Source organism: Rana temporaria, chromosome 3 (genome assembly GCF_905171775.1).
Source record: "Rana temporaria chromosome 3, aRanTem1.1, whole genome shotgun sequence".
In the NCBI taxonomy this organism is placed as follows: Eukaryota; Metazoa; Chordata; class Amphibia; order Anura; family Ranidae; genus Rana; species Rana temporaria.
In genome coordinates, this window is record NC_053491.1 from 477,706,450 (window position 1) to 477,724,401 (window position 17,952).

General features: G+C 41.8%; 1 protein-coding gene across 1 annotated transcript; it reads left to right on the forward strand.

Moving 5' to 3' along the window:
* The first annotated feature begins 1,398 nt into the window (after window positions 1–1,398).
* LOC120930763 (putative gustatory receptor clone PTE01) lies at window positions 1,399–2,488 on the forward strand. The gene has a single exon (XM_040341935.1). It carries the CDS (start codon window positions 1,399–1,401, stop codon window positions 2,344–2,346), a length of 948 nt encoding a protein of 315 aa, XP_040197869.1. The 3' UTR covers window positions 2,347–2,488.
* The last annotated feature ends 15,464 nt before the right edge of the window (window positions 2,489–17,952 follow it).

The window sequence follows — 17,952 nt, forward strand, 5'->3', positions numbered from 1 at the left end:
GCTGGCTCCAGCAGTCTGGTGGTCCTTCCGACATTCCTGACATGCCTGACATGCCGCTCTAAGACTACTGGCCGGTAATGAGACCCGCCGCCAGGATTGTTAATCCCCCTGCTGGACTTCTCCATATTATTGATGAGCTTGTTTATCTCAATATTTCTGTAAGTGTTTTAAATCCTTTTTGGGTATGTTTAAGTCTTTTATAACTGCGCTTTGAAGTGTCTTCTCTTTTGTCTCTTTACTATACATAATCGCTCTTTTCTACACGTTTTGTGAGTTTATCTGCTTCCTCAGGATATTAATTGGAGCTGTATACAGTAGGGGGCAGATCCACAAAGAAGTTACGCTGGCGTATCTATTGATACGCCGCGTAACTTCTAGTTTGCTCCGACGTAAATTTGTTTTGTAGCCACAAAACAAGATACGCCTGAAGCTGTGCTAGATCCAACTGGCGTACGTCTTAGTACGCCGTCGGATCTAAGGTGCATATTTACGCTGGCCGCTAGGTGGCGTTTCTGTCGATTTCCGTGTTGAGTATGCAAATTAGCTAGATACGGTGATCCACGAACGTACGTCCGGCCGGCGCATTTTTTTACGTTGTTTCCGTAAGGCTTTTTTCTGCGTATAGTTACCCCTGCTATATGAGGCGTATCCTATGTTAAGTATGGCTGTCGTTCCCGCGTCGAATTTTGAATTTTTTACGTCGTTTGCGTAAGTCGTTTGCGAATAGGGCTTTACGTAGAATGACGTTCACGTCGTAACGTCACGGCTTGTTGCGGGTTAATTTCAAGCATGCGCACTGGGATACCCCCACAGACGGTGCATGCGCCATTAAAAAAAAAACGTCATTTACGTCGGGTCAAGACGTATTTACATAAAACATGCCCCCATCACATTCATTTGAATTGCGTGCCCTTACGCCGCCAACGTTACACTACGCCGCCGTAACTTATGGCGCAAATTCTTTCTGGATAAGGAAAATACACTGTAAGTTACGGCGGCGTAGTGTATCAGAGATACGCTACGCCGGACCCAACAATGCGCCGATGTACGTGGATCTGCCCCTTGATGTCCAATATATAAGAGAGTTCAATCCTAGAATAAACATGAAAATTCACGCTCATAATACTGTCCAGATTCAGCTGAGAATATGGAGGACAACTGAAGAAGGAAAGAATAGGAAAAAGAGGGCAACAAAGGGAAGAACGAGAGAATAAAACACCCACCTTGCAGAGAAAGCACCAGGACCAGAGACATGCACATACATTCCCAGACTGGAACATGAATTACACTCCCACCAGGTCCCCCACATAGCCTTTGGGAGGACCACAGGCATATGGAGGCCAGAAAGGGCCAAATGTTGTAAAATATTTATTTTTAATATAATACTTTATTATCTAGATGGCTGCATGTCCAAATCAAAGCACAGAAGAAGAGTTTACTATTGTGGCATTTTCTGCACCTCCAGTTGGACAGTTTACAATCTTTATTGGAGTTTTATTAATGTATCTGATGACTATACTTGGAAATGTCACTATTATTACAATTGTTTATGTGGCACCAAAATTACATACCCCAATGTATATGTTTTTGTGTAATCTTTCCCTTGTAGATGTGACAACCACCTCCTCATGCATCCCCAAATTACTTGTGATTACTCTAACACAAGATCACAAAATCTCCTTTCATGGTTGCATAATTCAATTATTTTTCTTTATGCTGTGTGCTTGTGCTGAGACATTAATCCTGACATCTATGGCGTATGACCGATATCTGGCAATATGTAAGCCGTTACAATATTACCTAATTATGAATAAGAAACTTTGTGCTTTGATGGCGGCTTCTTCCTGGTTGATTGGAGCTTTAAACTCATTGGTTTTGTCCTTACTTATATCTGTTTTATTGTTTTGCAAATCTCGTGACATCAACAATTTTTTCTGTGACCTCAATATAATGATTTCACTTTCCTCTGGTGATACTAAGACCTGGAAGCTTGTTGAAATTTTTGAAGACATTGTATCGGCCTTTACACCATTTGTATTCATAATAACCTCATACGTTTTAATAATTTCCAGCATATTAAAAATACATTCTAGAGATGGACGTCTCAAAGCTTTCTCCACATGCATTTCCCACCTCATCACTGTTATATTATTTTATGTCCCTGCCATGTTTTTATATTTTAAAGAAGAATCAGAAAATACAAAAGAGCAAGACAAGTTACTTTCCATGCTGTATCTTGTTGTGGTTCCAATGCTGAATCCTCTGGTGTACAGTTTGAGAAACAAAGATATTTGGACGGCTATTTCGAAAGTAAAGATGGCAAGAAGGGAACTTTTGAGGCACTAAATAAACTGTTACCTTAGACTTCATATTCAGTTCAAATATATAAATATAGGAAATAGAAATGGGACTTTAGATGATTCCATCTTCAAGGAATATTATGGTCCAAGTCGATTCAACCTAGAGAGATCTTTCCCTTAAATAAGGTGGTGGCCCACTTATATCAGTTATGGCAACGATACAAAGATACATTTTACTTGATTTCTACAGCCCCCCCCAGCATCATTTATAGGCCCCACTTCTCTCCAGCCTTTAGAAATAGTAGTACTTTTGGTATATGGAAATTATGCAACCTCACCACTTTGAAGTCCCTATCCCTAAATAACAAATTTTGCCTTTTTTCAGATCTACATGAACTATATAATCTCCTGAATATGAAGTCTAATGTAATGCCATCTACATACGACAGTTTTTAATGTCATGGAAAAAAACAAAGTTTGAGCAAAGCGCGGTGACGTACAACACGTACAACGGCACTATAAAGGGGAAGTTCCATTCGAATGGAGCCACCCTTTGGGCTGATTATGCAAATTTCCCTTCTCATAACTTGCTTCCGAGCCTGCAGTCCCATTTTTCCCCGTCTTTAAAGCGTACACACAACCATTTTCCACGACGAAAGAAACAACAACGTGAAAAATGTTGAGAAAAAATAGAGCAGGTTCTACATTTTTAATGTAGTCAAGAAAATTGCTCTTGGTCAATTTTTTTCGCTTCAAGAAAAATGCTCTGGAGCATACACACGATCGTTTTGAATGACCAATTTAAAAAAATTGCATTTTTCTCGTCATGAAAAACATGATGTGTAACATCGTGTGTATGCGGCTTTAGGAGTGAGGGGAATTTTTTTACCTATAATATGTTCAATCTTAGCTGCTGCTTGTAACCATATTTGCAGTTCCAGAAAGTATGTAAGATGGTGCCTTGATATTGGCATCCCCTAAAAAAAAGTGGGGGATACCGATGGATAAAATTAATTTATTTTAAAGCGAGTACATTTCATTAGATTTTGGATCATAGTGGTCCATTCTGGTATTGTAAAAGATTGGTCCAAGTCAATTTCCCATTGCTGCATTGTTTTTGATTTTTCTGAGCGAGAAAATTCATTTAAACAGCGGTAAATACAAGAGATCAAGTCTTTATCTCTTGGTGTGTAAATTTAGATTTGCTCAAATTGGGAATAAGGGGTATGTAATGTTAGAGAGAAGAATTTGTGGTAGAATTTTTCAATTTGAGTATAATGGGGTAAGCTGTGAGAGTCCTGTAGACAGTCAGCAGGCACATTGGTCTAGCAGACGGACGTGTGCCTGAGAGCTCCTCTCACCTGACCTCCAGTACTCACCACCCCGCACAGCACACAGCTAGGCAGGCAGGCAGGTGCTTCTTTTTCCTGCAGGATCAACTACACCAGCCTCCTGCTTCCAGCCTCCAGCTTCCCAGGAACCCAGGATTAACAGCTTGCTTCCTCCCCCTTGGGCCCTTCTTCTCCACAGTCTCCAGGGAGACTAAACAGGTAGGCCTCTGTTTCTCAGGGCCATCCACCTCCCCTGAGCCATTTGGCGGCCGTCCTTTTCAGGACAAGCCGCCGGATCGGCAAAACACTGTGGCTCTCCCCCTCTTGCTCACCCCCACATTGCCAACCACATCCCCGACCTCAATCGAGGCATCCCCCTTTGCCACCCCCCCCCCCCTTGCCGCTGCTTCCCTGCTTTTCTTTTGTTCCGCACCAGCCGCGCTTGATTCGCGGCAGCCGCACCGTAGGAAAGACCGTGGCTTCATCCGCGGCCTAGCGCCGCACCGCAGATACACCTAGAAACATCCCCAGAACTGCCCACCATACCCCCCTCACCCCTGGAAGCAAAAAAATACCCCCCTCGATTTTTCACTCAGCACCCAAAGAAATGCTCTACAACCAACAAAGTTCACTCTGAACCCCATCTCCATCGATGCCACAAAAAATATCATCGGTACTTTGCGAAACAGCACAACGCCTAATGATATCATCCCCACTAAACTGCTGAAGGAATGTATCGACATCCTGGCACCGTCCATCACGCAGCTTATAAACAAGTCATTTAAGGAAGGCATAGTGCCCTCCCAGCTGAAAGAGGGCACCATCCAACCCATCTTGAAGAAACCTACCCTTGACCCCAAGGACCCAACTCATCGCCTTCCCATAACAGCCCTCAACACTCTCTCCAAGGTAATGGAGAAAGTAGTGGTACAGCAGCTGCAACAGCATCTGGATACCTATAATCTACTTGATCCATTTCAATCAGGTTTCCGTCCCGGACACGGGACAGAGACAGCATTGCTCAAAATATGGGACAACGCCCTTGAGGCCGCAGACGAAGGAGAATCTTGTCTCCTGGTTCTGTTGGACCTTAGTGCAGCCTTCGACACGATAGACCACAAACTGTTACTGACTCGGTTGGATGAGGTAGCCGGAGTTGCAGAAGGTGAGTTATCATGGTTCTCCTCATTTTTTTTTCTCCACAAACAGTGAAATTGGGACCTTTCACTTCTGAAAAACGCACAGTATCATGCGGAGTCCCTCAGGGATCCCCCTGTCACCGGTTCTCTTCAATATCTATCTTCGCCCTCTCTTTGAAATCATTAGTAGCGAAAAACTACTATATCACTCATATGCAGACGATACGCAATTGTATTTTCGCATCTGCAACAAAAAGGATCATCATCTCAGTTTAGAGAAATGTCTCTCTTCGATAGAAAACTGGATGACAAAGAGTTATCTCAAACTCAATAGTTCCAAAACAGAACTTCTTCTGTTTCACGCCAGTCGGAAGAATCAACTAGCAACAACCTGGATACCGCCGCCCATTCTGGGCAAAACCATCACCCCTAGCTCCAAAGTCAAAAGTCTCGGTGTCATCTTCGACTCCTACATGACAATGGACGCACAAATAGGATCAGTAGTCAGCAGATCTCATCATCTGCTGCGCCTACTACGCAGACTTATTCAATTTATCCCTAAAGAAGACATAGCAGTCGTGGTGGGAACAATTGTGAACTCCAGACTGGACTATGCAAATGCCCTTTACCTCGGGCTCCCAAAGTACCAAATCACTCGTCTGCAGGTCAAAAAAACATGGGAATAAATCTCACCTTCGCTGAGAATCCTTCATTGTTTGCCAGTAAAGGACAGGATTGCTTTTAAAGCACTCTGTCTGACGCATAAGTGCATCCACGGAAAGGTGCCGCAATATCTATGCGAAAAGATAAAAGGTCACAACGCCAATCGCGTCTTGCAATCCACCGACCAAAATCTGGTCCAGATACCCAAAGCCAGATACAAATCCAAGGGAGAAAGAAGGTTTGCGGTACAATGCCCTAAATTATGGAACGCTTTACCAACCAGCATTCGGTTGGAGGAAAACAACCTGACCTTCAGAAAATGGATCAAAACTCTGCTTTTTTGATGCTCTGGAAAGACAGCAACAACTAGCGCCCAGAGGCGATTCAGTTCGCATGCGTCGCGCTATATAAGTTTTTCATTCATTCATTCATTCATTCAATCCTTTATGGGAGAATAGGAGACCCCATGCTTCTCCCCAGCTTTTAGAAATAGTAGTACTTTTGGTATATGGAAATTATGCAACCTCACTACTTTGAAATCTCTATCCCTAAATAACAAATTTTGCCTTTTTTCAGATCTATGTGAACTATATAATCTCCCAATTTCAGAATTACCCATTATACTCAAATTGAAAAATGTTACCAAAATGTATTTTCTCTAACATTACATACCCCTTATTCCCAATTTGAGCAAATTTGCATTTCCTAACTAAGAGATAAAGGCTTGATCTCTCGTATTTACCGCTGTTTGAATGCATTTTCTCACTCAGAAAAATTAAAACCAATGCAGCAATGGGAAATTGACTTGGACCAGTTTTTTACACTGCCAGCATGGACCGCTATGATCCAAAACCTAATGAAATGTACTTGCTCAATCCCCGTGAGAGAGAAACAGCCATAAAAATACACACCAGATGGTACCTAACTCCCTTATCCCTAACTCATTTTATCCATCGGTATCCCCCACTTGTTTTAGGAAATGCCCATATCAAGGCACCATCTTACATACCTTCTGGAACTGCAAAGTTTTGAATCCCATATGGTTGCAAGCAGCAGCTAAGATTGAACATATTATAGGGAAAAAAATTCCCCTCACTCCTAAGATGTGTTTATTGTTTGCATATTAGATTAATTCACACACTCTTTAACTCAATCCACTGGATGATAGCGTTTAACTGGCACTCATGAACAGTCCCTTGGTCCCAAGTATTTAGTAGAATGGAAAAAAAACTTTAAAGCATTGTACACACGCATGGTTTTATAGGCAAGAAACAGCAAGAAAACTGCTGGCGGAGCTTTCTTGCCGAGTAAACCGAGCATGTGTACGAGGCTTTGAGGTTTCTCGTCAAGAAAACTGCCCAGAATCTAGATGAGAAAAATAGAGAACCTGCTCTCTATTTTCTCGTTGTGAGATTCTCAGCAGTGTTTTCCTGCTGAGAAACCCGAGCGTGTGTATACTTACCTCTCCATGGAAACCTGTGCATGCTCGAAATGACTTTGACGCATGTGCGGTAGCTTCCAAGGAATAGGTAGGGTGAAGCAAGATGGAGGTGACAGCATCGAATGTGACAAGAGCATGCTTGTCGTAGTCGATGACATCACCGTGTTCGTGCCATTCAAAAGAATGGTGGTTCTTTTGAATGGTGTGTGTGTACACTCGGCCGGCAAGAGAATCTTGCCAGGAATCTCGTCAGGAAAAACAGTGTTTTTTTCCTGAAGAGAATCCAGGCCGTGTCTACAGGGCTTCAGAGCGTATCCACCATACTCTCTGTGACACCATGCATTTTTTTTAAAAAAGGTCCCCTTGGGATATACCACAACCCTAAATATCACCTGATGTGGCCTAATACTAAATATGAAAATTAAATGAAAGATAAGGGGTAGTGGCGCTGTCCTACCTATAAGCTACCCGTGCCAGATGGTGGGTAGGGTACCCAGTTGGGTAATCAGGTGATAATCCAATAGTGTAAGAAACAAATGTGTACTCGAACTATAAGTGTGTGTAGAGTGGGTACAAATGACTAAAAAGGCCAGTATCTAAATACTGACACACAGTAAGTAAGAGTATGCTGTGCAGTATAGGCAAATACTAATAAAGTATAACACAAGCTGTACTAAAAATATATAGTCTGTCAGCCATACTGTGCAAAAAATCAAAAAGTATGATACGTGCAATAGCCAACAGTGAATGAGTGAACCACACTATGTGGTAGTTGCAATGATTAAACTGTGAGGAAAAAAGTTAAAAATAGTGGATAAAAAATAATGGGTGAAGGATCCCAAGGCAGTAATGGTAAATGATCCAAACCATAAAAGAAAAAGTCCAAAAAAGTTCATCCAAGGGAATCAAAAAATATATATATATAAAATCACTGCACAGGTCCAAGTGTCAATGAACAGTCTTGAAAAATTAATTAATTATTTGGATGAATCAATGCATTCAAAGGTGCACCTAGGGTAGGTGGGTGAACAGGTTATACAGTTGTGAAGATTCACGCGGTGATTCCGGTGCTCCCCCTCCTGGGTCCCCACTCACCAGAGGTACGAACCCCTGCAGGGGTAAAGTGCATGTAGTTTAGATCTCCAGCTGCTCCCCGGCTTGGCTCAGATTTTCCTTGGCCTCGCTGCGTGGCTTCCCAGATCCAAACGTCACAGGTCCTTTTAATAATCCAGAGTCCTCCAGAAAAACAGACACACTCGCATGGTGTAGTACGTAATTTACCTACTGTGCACGCCATTGGCAGTGCTAATAAATTATCCCCTGTTTTAAACGTACTACACCATGCGAGTGTGTCTGTTTTTCTGGAGGACTCTGGATTATTAAAAGGACCTGTGACGTTTGGATCTGGGAAGCCACGCAGCGAGGCCAAGGAAAATCTGAGCCAAGCCGGGGAGCAGCTGGAGATCTAAACTACATGCACTTTACCCCTGCAGGGGTTCGTGCCTCTGGTGAGTGGGGATCCAGGAGGGGGAGCACTGGAACCACCGCGTGAATCTTCACAACTGTATAACCTGTTCACCCACCTACCCTAGGTGCACCTTTGAATGCATTGATTCATCCAAATAATTAATTAATTTTTCAGGACTGTTCATTGACACTTGGACCTGTGCAGTGATTTTATATATATATATTTTTTGATTCCCTTGGATGAACTTTTTTGGACTTTTTCTTTTATGGTTTGGATCATTTACCATTACTGCCTTGGGATCCTTCACCCATTATTTTTTATCCACTATTTTTAACTTTTTTCCTCACAGTTTAATCATTGCAACTACCACATAGTGTGGTTGATCACTCATTCACTGTTGGCTATTGCACGTATCATACTTTTAGATTTTTTGCACAATATGGCTGACAGACTATATATTTTTAGTACAGCTTGTGTTATACTTTATTAGTATTTGCCTATACTGCACAGCATACTCTTACTTACTGTGTGTCAGTATTTAGATACTGGCCTTTTTAGTCATTTGTACCCACTCTACACACACTTATCGTTCGGATACACATTTGTTTCTTACACTATTGGATTATCACCTGATTACCCAACTGGGTACCCTACCCACCATCTGGCACGGGTAGCTTATAGGTAGGACAGCGCCACTACCCCTTATCTTTCATTTAATTTTCACTTGTATCCCCTTTGGGGACTACTTTGTGGGGGGCTGCAGTCCGGGACTTCACTCTACTTCATTGGAATTACTTTACCTAATTTCTGTTGCAATACCATTAGCCCTCTATTTAATCCTAAGCGCAGTCTTTCCTCTTTTATTATAATACTAAATATGAGCTTAGAACAAAAAGCTGATGTAACTTATATAACCTTATAGGAAATATGAATCCTTAGATATCAACACTACTGTTCTTACGTTGTATTGCTTTGTTCTTTTTTATATATATAACATTCACCTCATATTAAGAACATACTTGATATATATTGAATGTACTTATGTTTCTGTTATACATTTGTACCAAACTATGACCCTTTGCAACAATAAAATTTTTTGTAAAAAAAAAAAAAGATGAAACATGTCATTGTGGATAGTAATAATATGTATAAGGCCGCGTACACACGATCAGTCCATCCGATGAGAACGGTCCAAAGGACGTTGTCATCGGTTAACTGATGAAGCTGACTGATGGTCTGATGTGCCTACACACCATCGGTTAATGAACCGATCGTGTCAGAACGCGGTGACGTAAAACACAACGACGTGCTGAAAAAAAGTACAATGCTTCCAAGCATGCGTCGACTTGATTCTGAGCATGCACAGGTTTTTAACCGATGCTTTTGCATACTAACGATCGGTTCAATTTTAAAGCAAGTTCTCATTTTTGTTGACCTAAGGAAAACTGACCGATGGGGCCCACACAAGATCGGTTTGGACCGATGAAAACGGACCTTCAGTCCGTTTTCATCGATTTTGACCGATCTTGTGTACGCGGCCTAAATGAATAAAGTACATTTTTATTTGATTTGATGTCATTAACCCCTGATGGTAGTCCATGATTTTTTGAGAATATAAAATAAATATAGTACAGATATAATCATAAAAGATGAATATATTATTTGTAATAATAATAATAATTATAATAATAATAATGAATTTAATGCAAACAAACTGATGGACACAATTAATGCAATTCTCACAAAAATCTATAAATTTGCAAATCAAAATACATAACATGATACAGCTGTAGACACAACATGAGTAATATTGATGGAATTCATAATTAAAACAAGCTTTAGCTGGGCACCCTTAGTTGAAGACCCGACGCCTTTCTTGGCTTTCTGCCAATCATCGGGGGTAAGATGCACATGTTTACTAGAAAATAATAAGGTAACTATTAATAAATCAAACCTTCTAATGAAAGGAAATGATCAGAGACAGCCATTTACTAAATATTTGGAAAAATACTGCGCAGGTCAAAATAAGCGTGAACAATGAATCACAGTGATGAGAATCAAATAAATTAAATTGCTGCTGCAGCTAATATGTCAGATAAAACATAAATAGCAAATGGAAAAGAAAAAAGCTGTGCTGCAAATGTAAATGTGAAAATAAACAACATGAAATAAACACTATGCTGTGAATGGTGCACAAGAACCACCAGTGCAATATTGATGGTTAATACACAAGTGAAATGAAATAAAGTCCATATAAATAGATGTATCACAAAAGTTCAAACAAAGGAAGATGTGATAGAGATGACAGAGGATTCTCCGAATGGGTGATAAGAAGTCCAGACACAATCCTGTGAATCAGTATAGCTGAGGAGAGTAGCCTCCACCACTTATGTCCTAGGTGCTTACCAGAACAAAAGATCAAAAATGCATATAATCGCACAAGCCAATTCAAGGGATCCAGGAAATGCTGTCACTCTGTCTGAGTCTCAATGTTCATACTCGTCAGACCAACTTTTCTCCATAAGTATAACCCAAAAAGAAAGCACTGACATAGCGTGATACTGTCTATAAGTGTTTAATAGTTAAAAGGTTTTACACTCACATGTATGCTGATAAAAAATGCGTGCAATCTGTAATGTAGCCGGCCGGCTCTACTATCCTTCGTCCTTCCGGATAGATAGCGTGGTACAGTTCGTGGTGACGTCAGCACGCCGCTCCTCCCCAGGGAGGAGCATACTTACAGAGTGAAACCTGCATGTTATGCTCAATTTCATCAATGGGATTAAATGGTGGGGGGAGACGATAGTCATGGATCAAACCAGATGCTAACACCACCTAACCAAATAGTGTTGTGTGTGCACATTTAGACCAAAATCTGTGAAAAAAATTACAAATATGACTACAAGGTCAAAAAGTGTTTGCGTTTAACAGAGTTATTTGAGTCTTCCTTCAATTTCCACCCTGATTTGGGGGTGCGAAAGAAGGAAAGTGTAATTGCACCACAGGGGTTTGTGGGACACTTTGCGTGTATTCACAATATTGATAGTAACGAGAGCATGGTCTGACCATGTGATATTGTGGATATTCGCTTGACATATATCCTGCAATACAAACTTACCTGTCAGAAAGAAATATATTCTCGAGTAGCTTCCATATACTGCCGATTAGTACACCTAGTCCCTCTCAGTGGCTCGGAGGCAGCGCCATGGATCAAATAAGTCTTCTTTCATGCATAAGGATCCTATAGTGGGCCTCTGCCTCCATCCCACTGAGGAGGAGGCTAGGTCATCATTCATAATCACATTAACCACTTAAGGACCGCCGCCTATATACGTCGGCAGAATGGCACGGCTGGGCACAAGCATGTACAGGTACGTCCTCTTTAAGTGCCCAGCCGTCGGTCCCGGTCCGAAGCTCCGTGACCGCAGGTCCCGCGGACTCAATCGCCGCTGGAGTCCCGCGATCGGTCCACGGAGCTGAAGAACGGGGAGAGCCGTGTGTAAACACAGCTTCCCCGTTCTTCACTGTGGCGCCGTCATCGATCGTGTGTTCCCTTATATAGGGAACCACATTTAATGACGTCACACCTACAGCCACACCCCCCTACAGTTAGAAACACAGATGAGGTCATACATAACCCCTTCAGAGCCCCCTTGTGGTTAACTCCCAAACTGCATTTGTCATTTTCACAGTAAACAATGCATTTTAAATGCATTTTTTGTTTGAAAATTACAATGGTCCCAAAAATGTGTCAAAATTGTCCAAAGTGTCCGCCATAATGTCGCAGTCACAAAAAAAATCGCTGATTGCCGCCATTAGTAGTAAAAAAAAAAATAATGAATAAAAATGCAATAAAACTATCCCCTATTTTGTAAACGCTATACATTTTGCGCAAACCAACCGATAAACGCGTATTGCGATTTGTTTTACCAAAAATAGGTAGAAGAATACGTATCGGCCTAAACTGAGGAAAAAAAAAGTTTTATATATTTGTGGGGGATATTTATTATAGCAAAAAGTAAAAAATATTGAATTTTTTTCAAAATTGTCGCTCTATTTTTGTTTATAGCGCAACAAAATAAAAACCGCAGAGGTAATCAAATACCACCAAAAGAAAGCTCTATTTGTGGGAAAAAAGGACGCCAATTTTGTTTGGGAGCCATGTCGCACGACCGCGCAATTGTCAGATAAAGCGACGCAGTGCCGAATCGCAAAAACTGCCCGGGTCCTTTAGCTGCCTAAAGGTCCGGGACTTAAGTGGTTAAAGTCTCTGCATAGGATTAGTTTACACTTCTGCAATTGTTTAGAGAGTTTCGCTACTTTGCAGAAAAACCTCACAGGTTTTCTATTAGGCCGCATACAAGTTTACCAATGTGTAGGGGATGATGGACTTCCCGTGGAGAAATATAAATGTCCAGATTCTGATTCCAGAACTTCTCGCAGTATTGAATGAAGCATATATCACACAAGAACTCCCTAAATCAGGAGTCTCCAAACTTTGGGCCCTCCAGCTGGTGCGAAACGACATGTCCCATGAGGCATTGTAAAACTCTGACATTCACGGACATGACTAGGCATGATGGGAATTGTAGTTCCTAAACAACTGGAGGGCCGTAGTTTGGAGACCCCTGCCCTAAATCAATGAAGAAACAATAATATTTATAATTTTAAAATCGGATAAAGACCCATTAAAGCCTGGTTCATATTGCCCAATCCTTCTCCTTACATCTGATGTCAAGATATTAGCTAAGGCCCTGGCAAATAGGTTATCCAGACACATTGATATTTTGATCCATAGGGATCAAACAGGCTTTATACCCTCTAAATCAGCAGCAACAAATATTTGAAGGCTCTTTTTGAACCTGCAATTGCCAATAGATAATGGGGGAGCTGGTGCCATTTTGTCATTAGATGCCCAGAAAGCATTTGACATGGTAGAATTGGAGTATCTATGGATGGTATTGATCGCCTTTGGTATAGGTCCTGGTTTTATAACCTGGCTGAAATTATTATATAAAGATCCAAGGGCGAGGCTGAGGATCAATGACACTATGAGCCAGATCCACAAAGAAGTTACATTGGCGTATCTATTGATACGCCGCGTAACTTCTAGGATGCGCCGGCGTATCTTTGTTTTGTATCCACAAAACAAGATACGCCTGAATGTGGGCTAGATCCGACTGACGTACGTCTTAGTACGCCGTCGGATCTTAGGTGCATATTTATGCTTGCCGCTAGGTGGCGCTTCCGTTGATTTCCGCGTAGAGTATGCAAATTAGCTAGATACGCCAATTCTCAGAACGTACGTCCGCCCGGCGCATTTTTCTACGTCGTTTACGTAAGGATTTTTTCGGCGTAACGTTACCCCTGGCTCTATGAGGCGTACGCAATGTTAAGTATGGACGTCGGGACAGCGTCGAATTTTCCATTGTTTACGTTGTTTGCGTAAAACGTTTGCGAATAGGGCTTTGCGTAAATTACGTTCACGTCGAAAGCATTGACTATTTGCGACGTGATTTCGAGCATGCCCACTGGGATACCCCCATGGACGGCGCATGCGCTGTTAAAAAAAACATCATTTACGTGGGGTCAAGATGAATTAACATAAAACACGCCCGCATCTTAGTCATTTGAATTTTGCGCCCTTACGCCGACACATTTACACTACGCCACCGTAACTTACGGTGCAAATTCTTTCTGGATATGGAAACTACGCTCTAAGTTACGGCGGCGTAGTGTATCTGAGATACACTACGCCTGCCTAAAGATAGGCAGATCTTTGTGGATGTGGCCCTATGTTGCCAGCTTTCCTGTTATCCCGGGGAACTAGACAGGGATTCCCTCTATCCCCGCTGCTGTTTGCACTGGCAGTGAAACCATTAGCTGGTGCGGTTAGACAGTCGGCGGGGATTGAGGGATTCTGATGTGCAGGAAGAGAGGACAAAAGTGAGTGACCCCACAAAATCCCTAGAGGAACTCATGACTCTTGTCTCTGCATTTGGACAGCTTTATGGGTTTCGCATGAATTGGGAGAAATCAGTACTGATGCCGCTATACAACACAAATACCCCACCACCAGACTGCGGAAATTAAATTCAAATACAGCATAAAATTAAAGGAGTTGTAAAGGTAATTTTTTTTCCCTAAATAGCTTCCTTTCCCTTAGTGCAGTCCTCCTTCACTTACCTCATCCTTCCATTTTGCTTTTAAATGTCCTTATTTCTTCTGAGAAATCCTCACTTCCTGTTCTTCTGTCTGTAACTCCACACAGTAATGCAAGGCTTTCTCCCTGGTGTGGAGTGTCGTGCTCGCCCCCTCCCTTGGACTACAGAAGAGTCAGGACGCTCTCTACGTTATAGAGAGAGAAAAGAGCTGTGTGTTAGTAGTAGTAGTTAACTCCCATTAACTGTGTTTGGCAGAGCAAATCTTATAAAGATATGGCCAGATTCAGAGAGAGTTACGCTGGCGTATAAGTAGATACGCCGACGTAACTCTGAATCTGCGCCGTTGTAAGTTTAAGTGTATGCTCAAACTGAGATACACTTAAACCTAGCTAATATACAACAGCCTGCGCCGTCGTATCTTAGTGTGCAATTTTTCAGCTGGCCGCTAGGTGGCGCTTCCGTTGAGTTCGGCGTAGAATATGTAAATGCCTAGATACGCCGATTTACGAACGTACGCGTGCCCGTCGCAGTAAAGATACGCTGTTTACGTAAGGCATTTTCCCGCGTAAAGTTATTCCAACAAATAGCTGGCCTAGTCAATGTTAATTATGGCCGTCATTCTCACGTCAAAACGTTTGCGTAAGTCGTCCGTGAATGAGGCTGGACGTAATTTACGTTCACGTCGAAACCAATATTTCCTTGCGGCGTACTTTGGAGCAATGCACACTGGGATATGTACATGGACGGCGCGTGCGCCGTTCTTAAAAAACGTCAATCACGTCGGGTCACCAATCATTAACATAAAACACGCCCCCCCATCCTCATTTGAATTAGGCACGCTTACGCCGGCCCCATTTACGATACGCCGCCGTAAATTAGGAGGCAAGTGCTTTGTGAATACAGTACTTGCCTCTCTGACTTAAGGCGGCGACCTACTTGAATCTGGCTAATAATTTGGGCCCCCACAACTATTGCATATTTTTCATAACTGTCCGATGTGGATACCCACACTCTGGTTCAGAAGGATAAAATCTACTTTTCGTGAGCTCATTTGGAGAAAAAATATGCACGTATTAAATTAACAACCTTAATGCTAGCTAAAGATGAGGGGGGACTCGTTATCCCATATACAAAAAAAATATGTTTTAGCTTCACAAACTCAGCAATTTTATGACTGGACAGAGGTAAATGAGAATGATGTCATACAGGGGTTATTACTTCCGATGGGTTAGGGATATTCATTGATGTCCCTATTTGAGACAAAAGCCTTTAAAAAAGATAAAAAAAATATTACAGGCAAATAATTTAATAAGGTATGGCTAGAAATAAAAAGATCACTAAAATTATAGGTTATACTTCCTATACACCAATCTGGAATAACGCAAATTATGAGGAAGTGCAGAGATTGGAGGGATTTGAACTTTGGCAAACTCAGGGGCTGAGATGTATGGAGCAACTGTTCTGGAATGATAATATAGAATCATTTACACAAGTATCTGAAGAATTCAATATTCTAAAACAAAATTCTTCCAGTATCTTCAGCTTAAGGCCCGTACACACGGTCGGACTTTCGGCCAACAAACTTCAAAATCAACAAGTTTTCACATTTGTCCAATCGTGTGTACGCTCCATCGGACCAACTCTTTCGGGTTTCATCGGACAAAAAGTTTGGTCTGCAAACGGACAAACTTTACGACAACAAAGGTCCGATGGTGCCTAGTCCAACCGTGTGTACAGCAAGCCATCGGACTTTTGTCCGAAGTACAAACACGCATGCCCAGAACCAATGTTAAAATCAACCAACAATAGCAGAAGTTAACCAAAGGGTGGCAATAAAGAGCAGAAAAAACATGTGATGTTAGGAATGTTTTAGAAAAGTTTTCAGAAAAGTCAGAGCGTGTCTATGCTATCGGTGTGACCGGACAAATCACTTCGGACAAAAATCCAAGGGAAAGTTTGTCGGATGTCCGACCATGTGTACGAGGCTTATAGACATGCCCTGCAGGCCCAGGCCCGCACATCTATATATAAGCTTAACATCTCTAAAATAATAACACTGCTGAAGAAAGGGGATCAAAAGAAGGCACTTATCTCTAAACTATATGAGATATTGCAGAGTAAATTTAAGGAATCGGTAGTGGTGCCGGCTAGGGCGCAGTGGGAACGAGACCTGGGAGCACTGACTGATGTTCAGTGGTTCCTTCCTTAAGGTGTTACTGTCAACCACCCAAAAACGAACACAACTTTTTATTACACATAGATCATACTACACCCCAGAAAAATTGTTTAAATGGAAACGCAGGAAATCCCCTTTACAGTATGTCCCCGGGGTAGTGGTGCCAACTTAATACACATGTTGTGGAGATGCCCCAAACTCCATCAATGTTGGCAGGATATCATTAAAAATAGAAATAATTTGCTATGTATAGAAATACCATTATATCCGAAATTATGCCTATTAAATATTGAGGAGGAACTAAATATTTCAAAAAATACCCATATCACAATGACAAGAGGCCTGTTTCAGGCACGGAAACTAATAGCCCAGAAATGGATATCTATATATCCCCCGGTGGTCGAAGAATGGAGAACACAAATAAAAAAACCTATAATAAAGGAGGAGTTTGTTTATATACATAGAGGGAGTCAAGATACATTTGACGCTATTTGGAAAGGATGGGTAGGACCACAAAAATCGAACATATGCCAATATGGGAGATAGTAAAAACTGGGAGAGGATGGAGGGGGGAGAGTCACAGTAAAGGGAGGATAAAAAAATTCTTATGCCTCGTACACACAGGGCTTTTTTTCAGCGGGGGATATAGTGTTGCTGGAATGGATGTATTTTTGCATGGGGAGGATCTATTGTTGCTCAGGAGGTAATTTTTTGCTGACGGGCATCTATTGTTGCTGGGTTGGGTCTTATGTCAGTTGTTGCCTGGAGGGATCTACTGTTGAGGGAGAATTCTATTGTAGCTGACTGCTGGATGGTCTATCGATACTGTCTGTGGGGAGATCTTTTGTTGCTGCTGGGGGTCTATTGTTGCTAGGGGGTGTTTATTTTGTTGAAGGTGGTCTATTGTTGTCAAGGAACTATTGTTGCTGGGGGGTCTATCGTTTTTGGCTGTAGGGGATGTATTTTACTGCTTTTCTTGTTATCATTAACAAATTAAAAGAGGGAATACTGGGAGGTGGTTAGGGGGTGGGACCAAGAAACAGTGCTCGGAGGTAGGTAGTGGTGAAGATGGGATAACTCCAAAAGGGAGAGTTCCTGCACCTATTCTCTGAAAAAAAAAGCCCCGCGTACACACAATCAGTTTTCCTGACAAGAAAAGTGTGATGTGAGCTCTTTGTCTTAATCGATTCTCCGGGTCATCAATTTTGGACATGGCAGTCTCTAATTGATCTTGGAGGTCTTGAATTCTGCCAGTATTTTGGTTCATTCT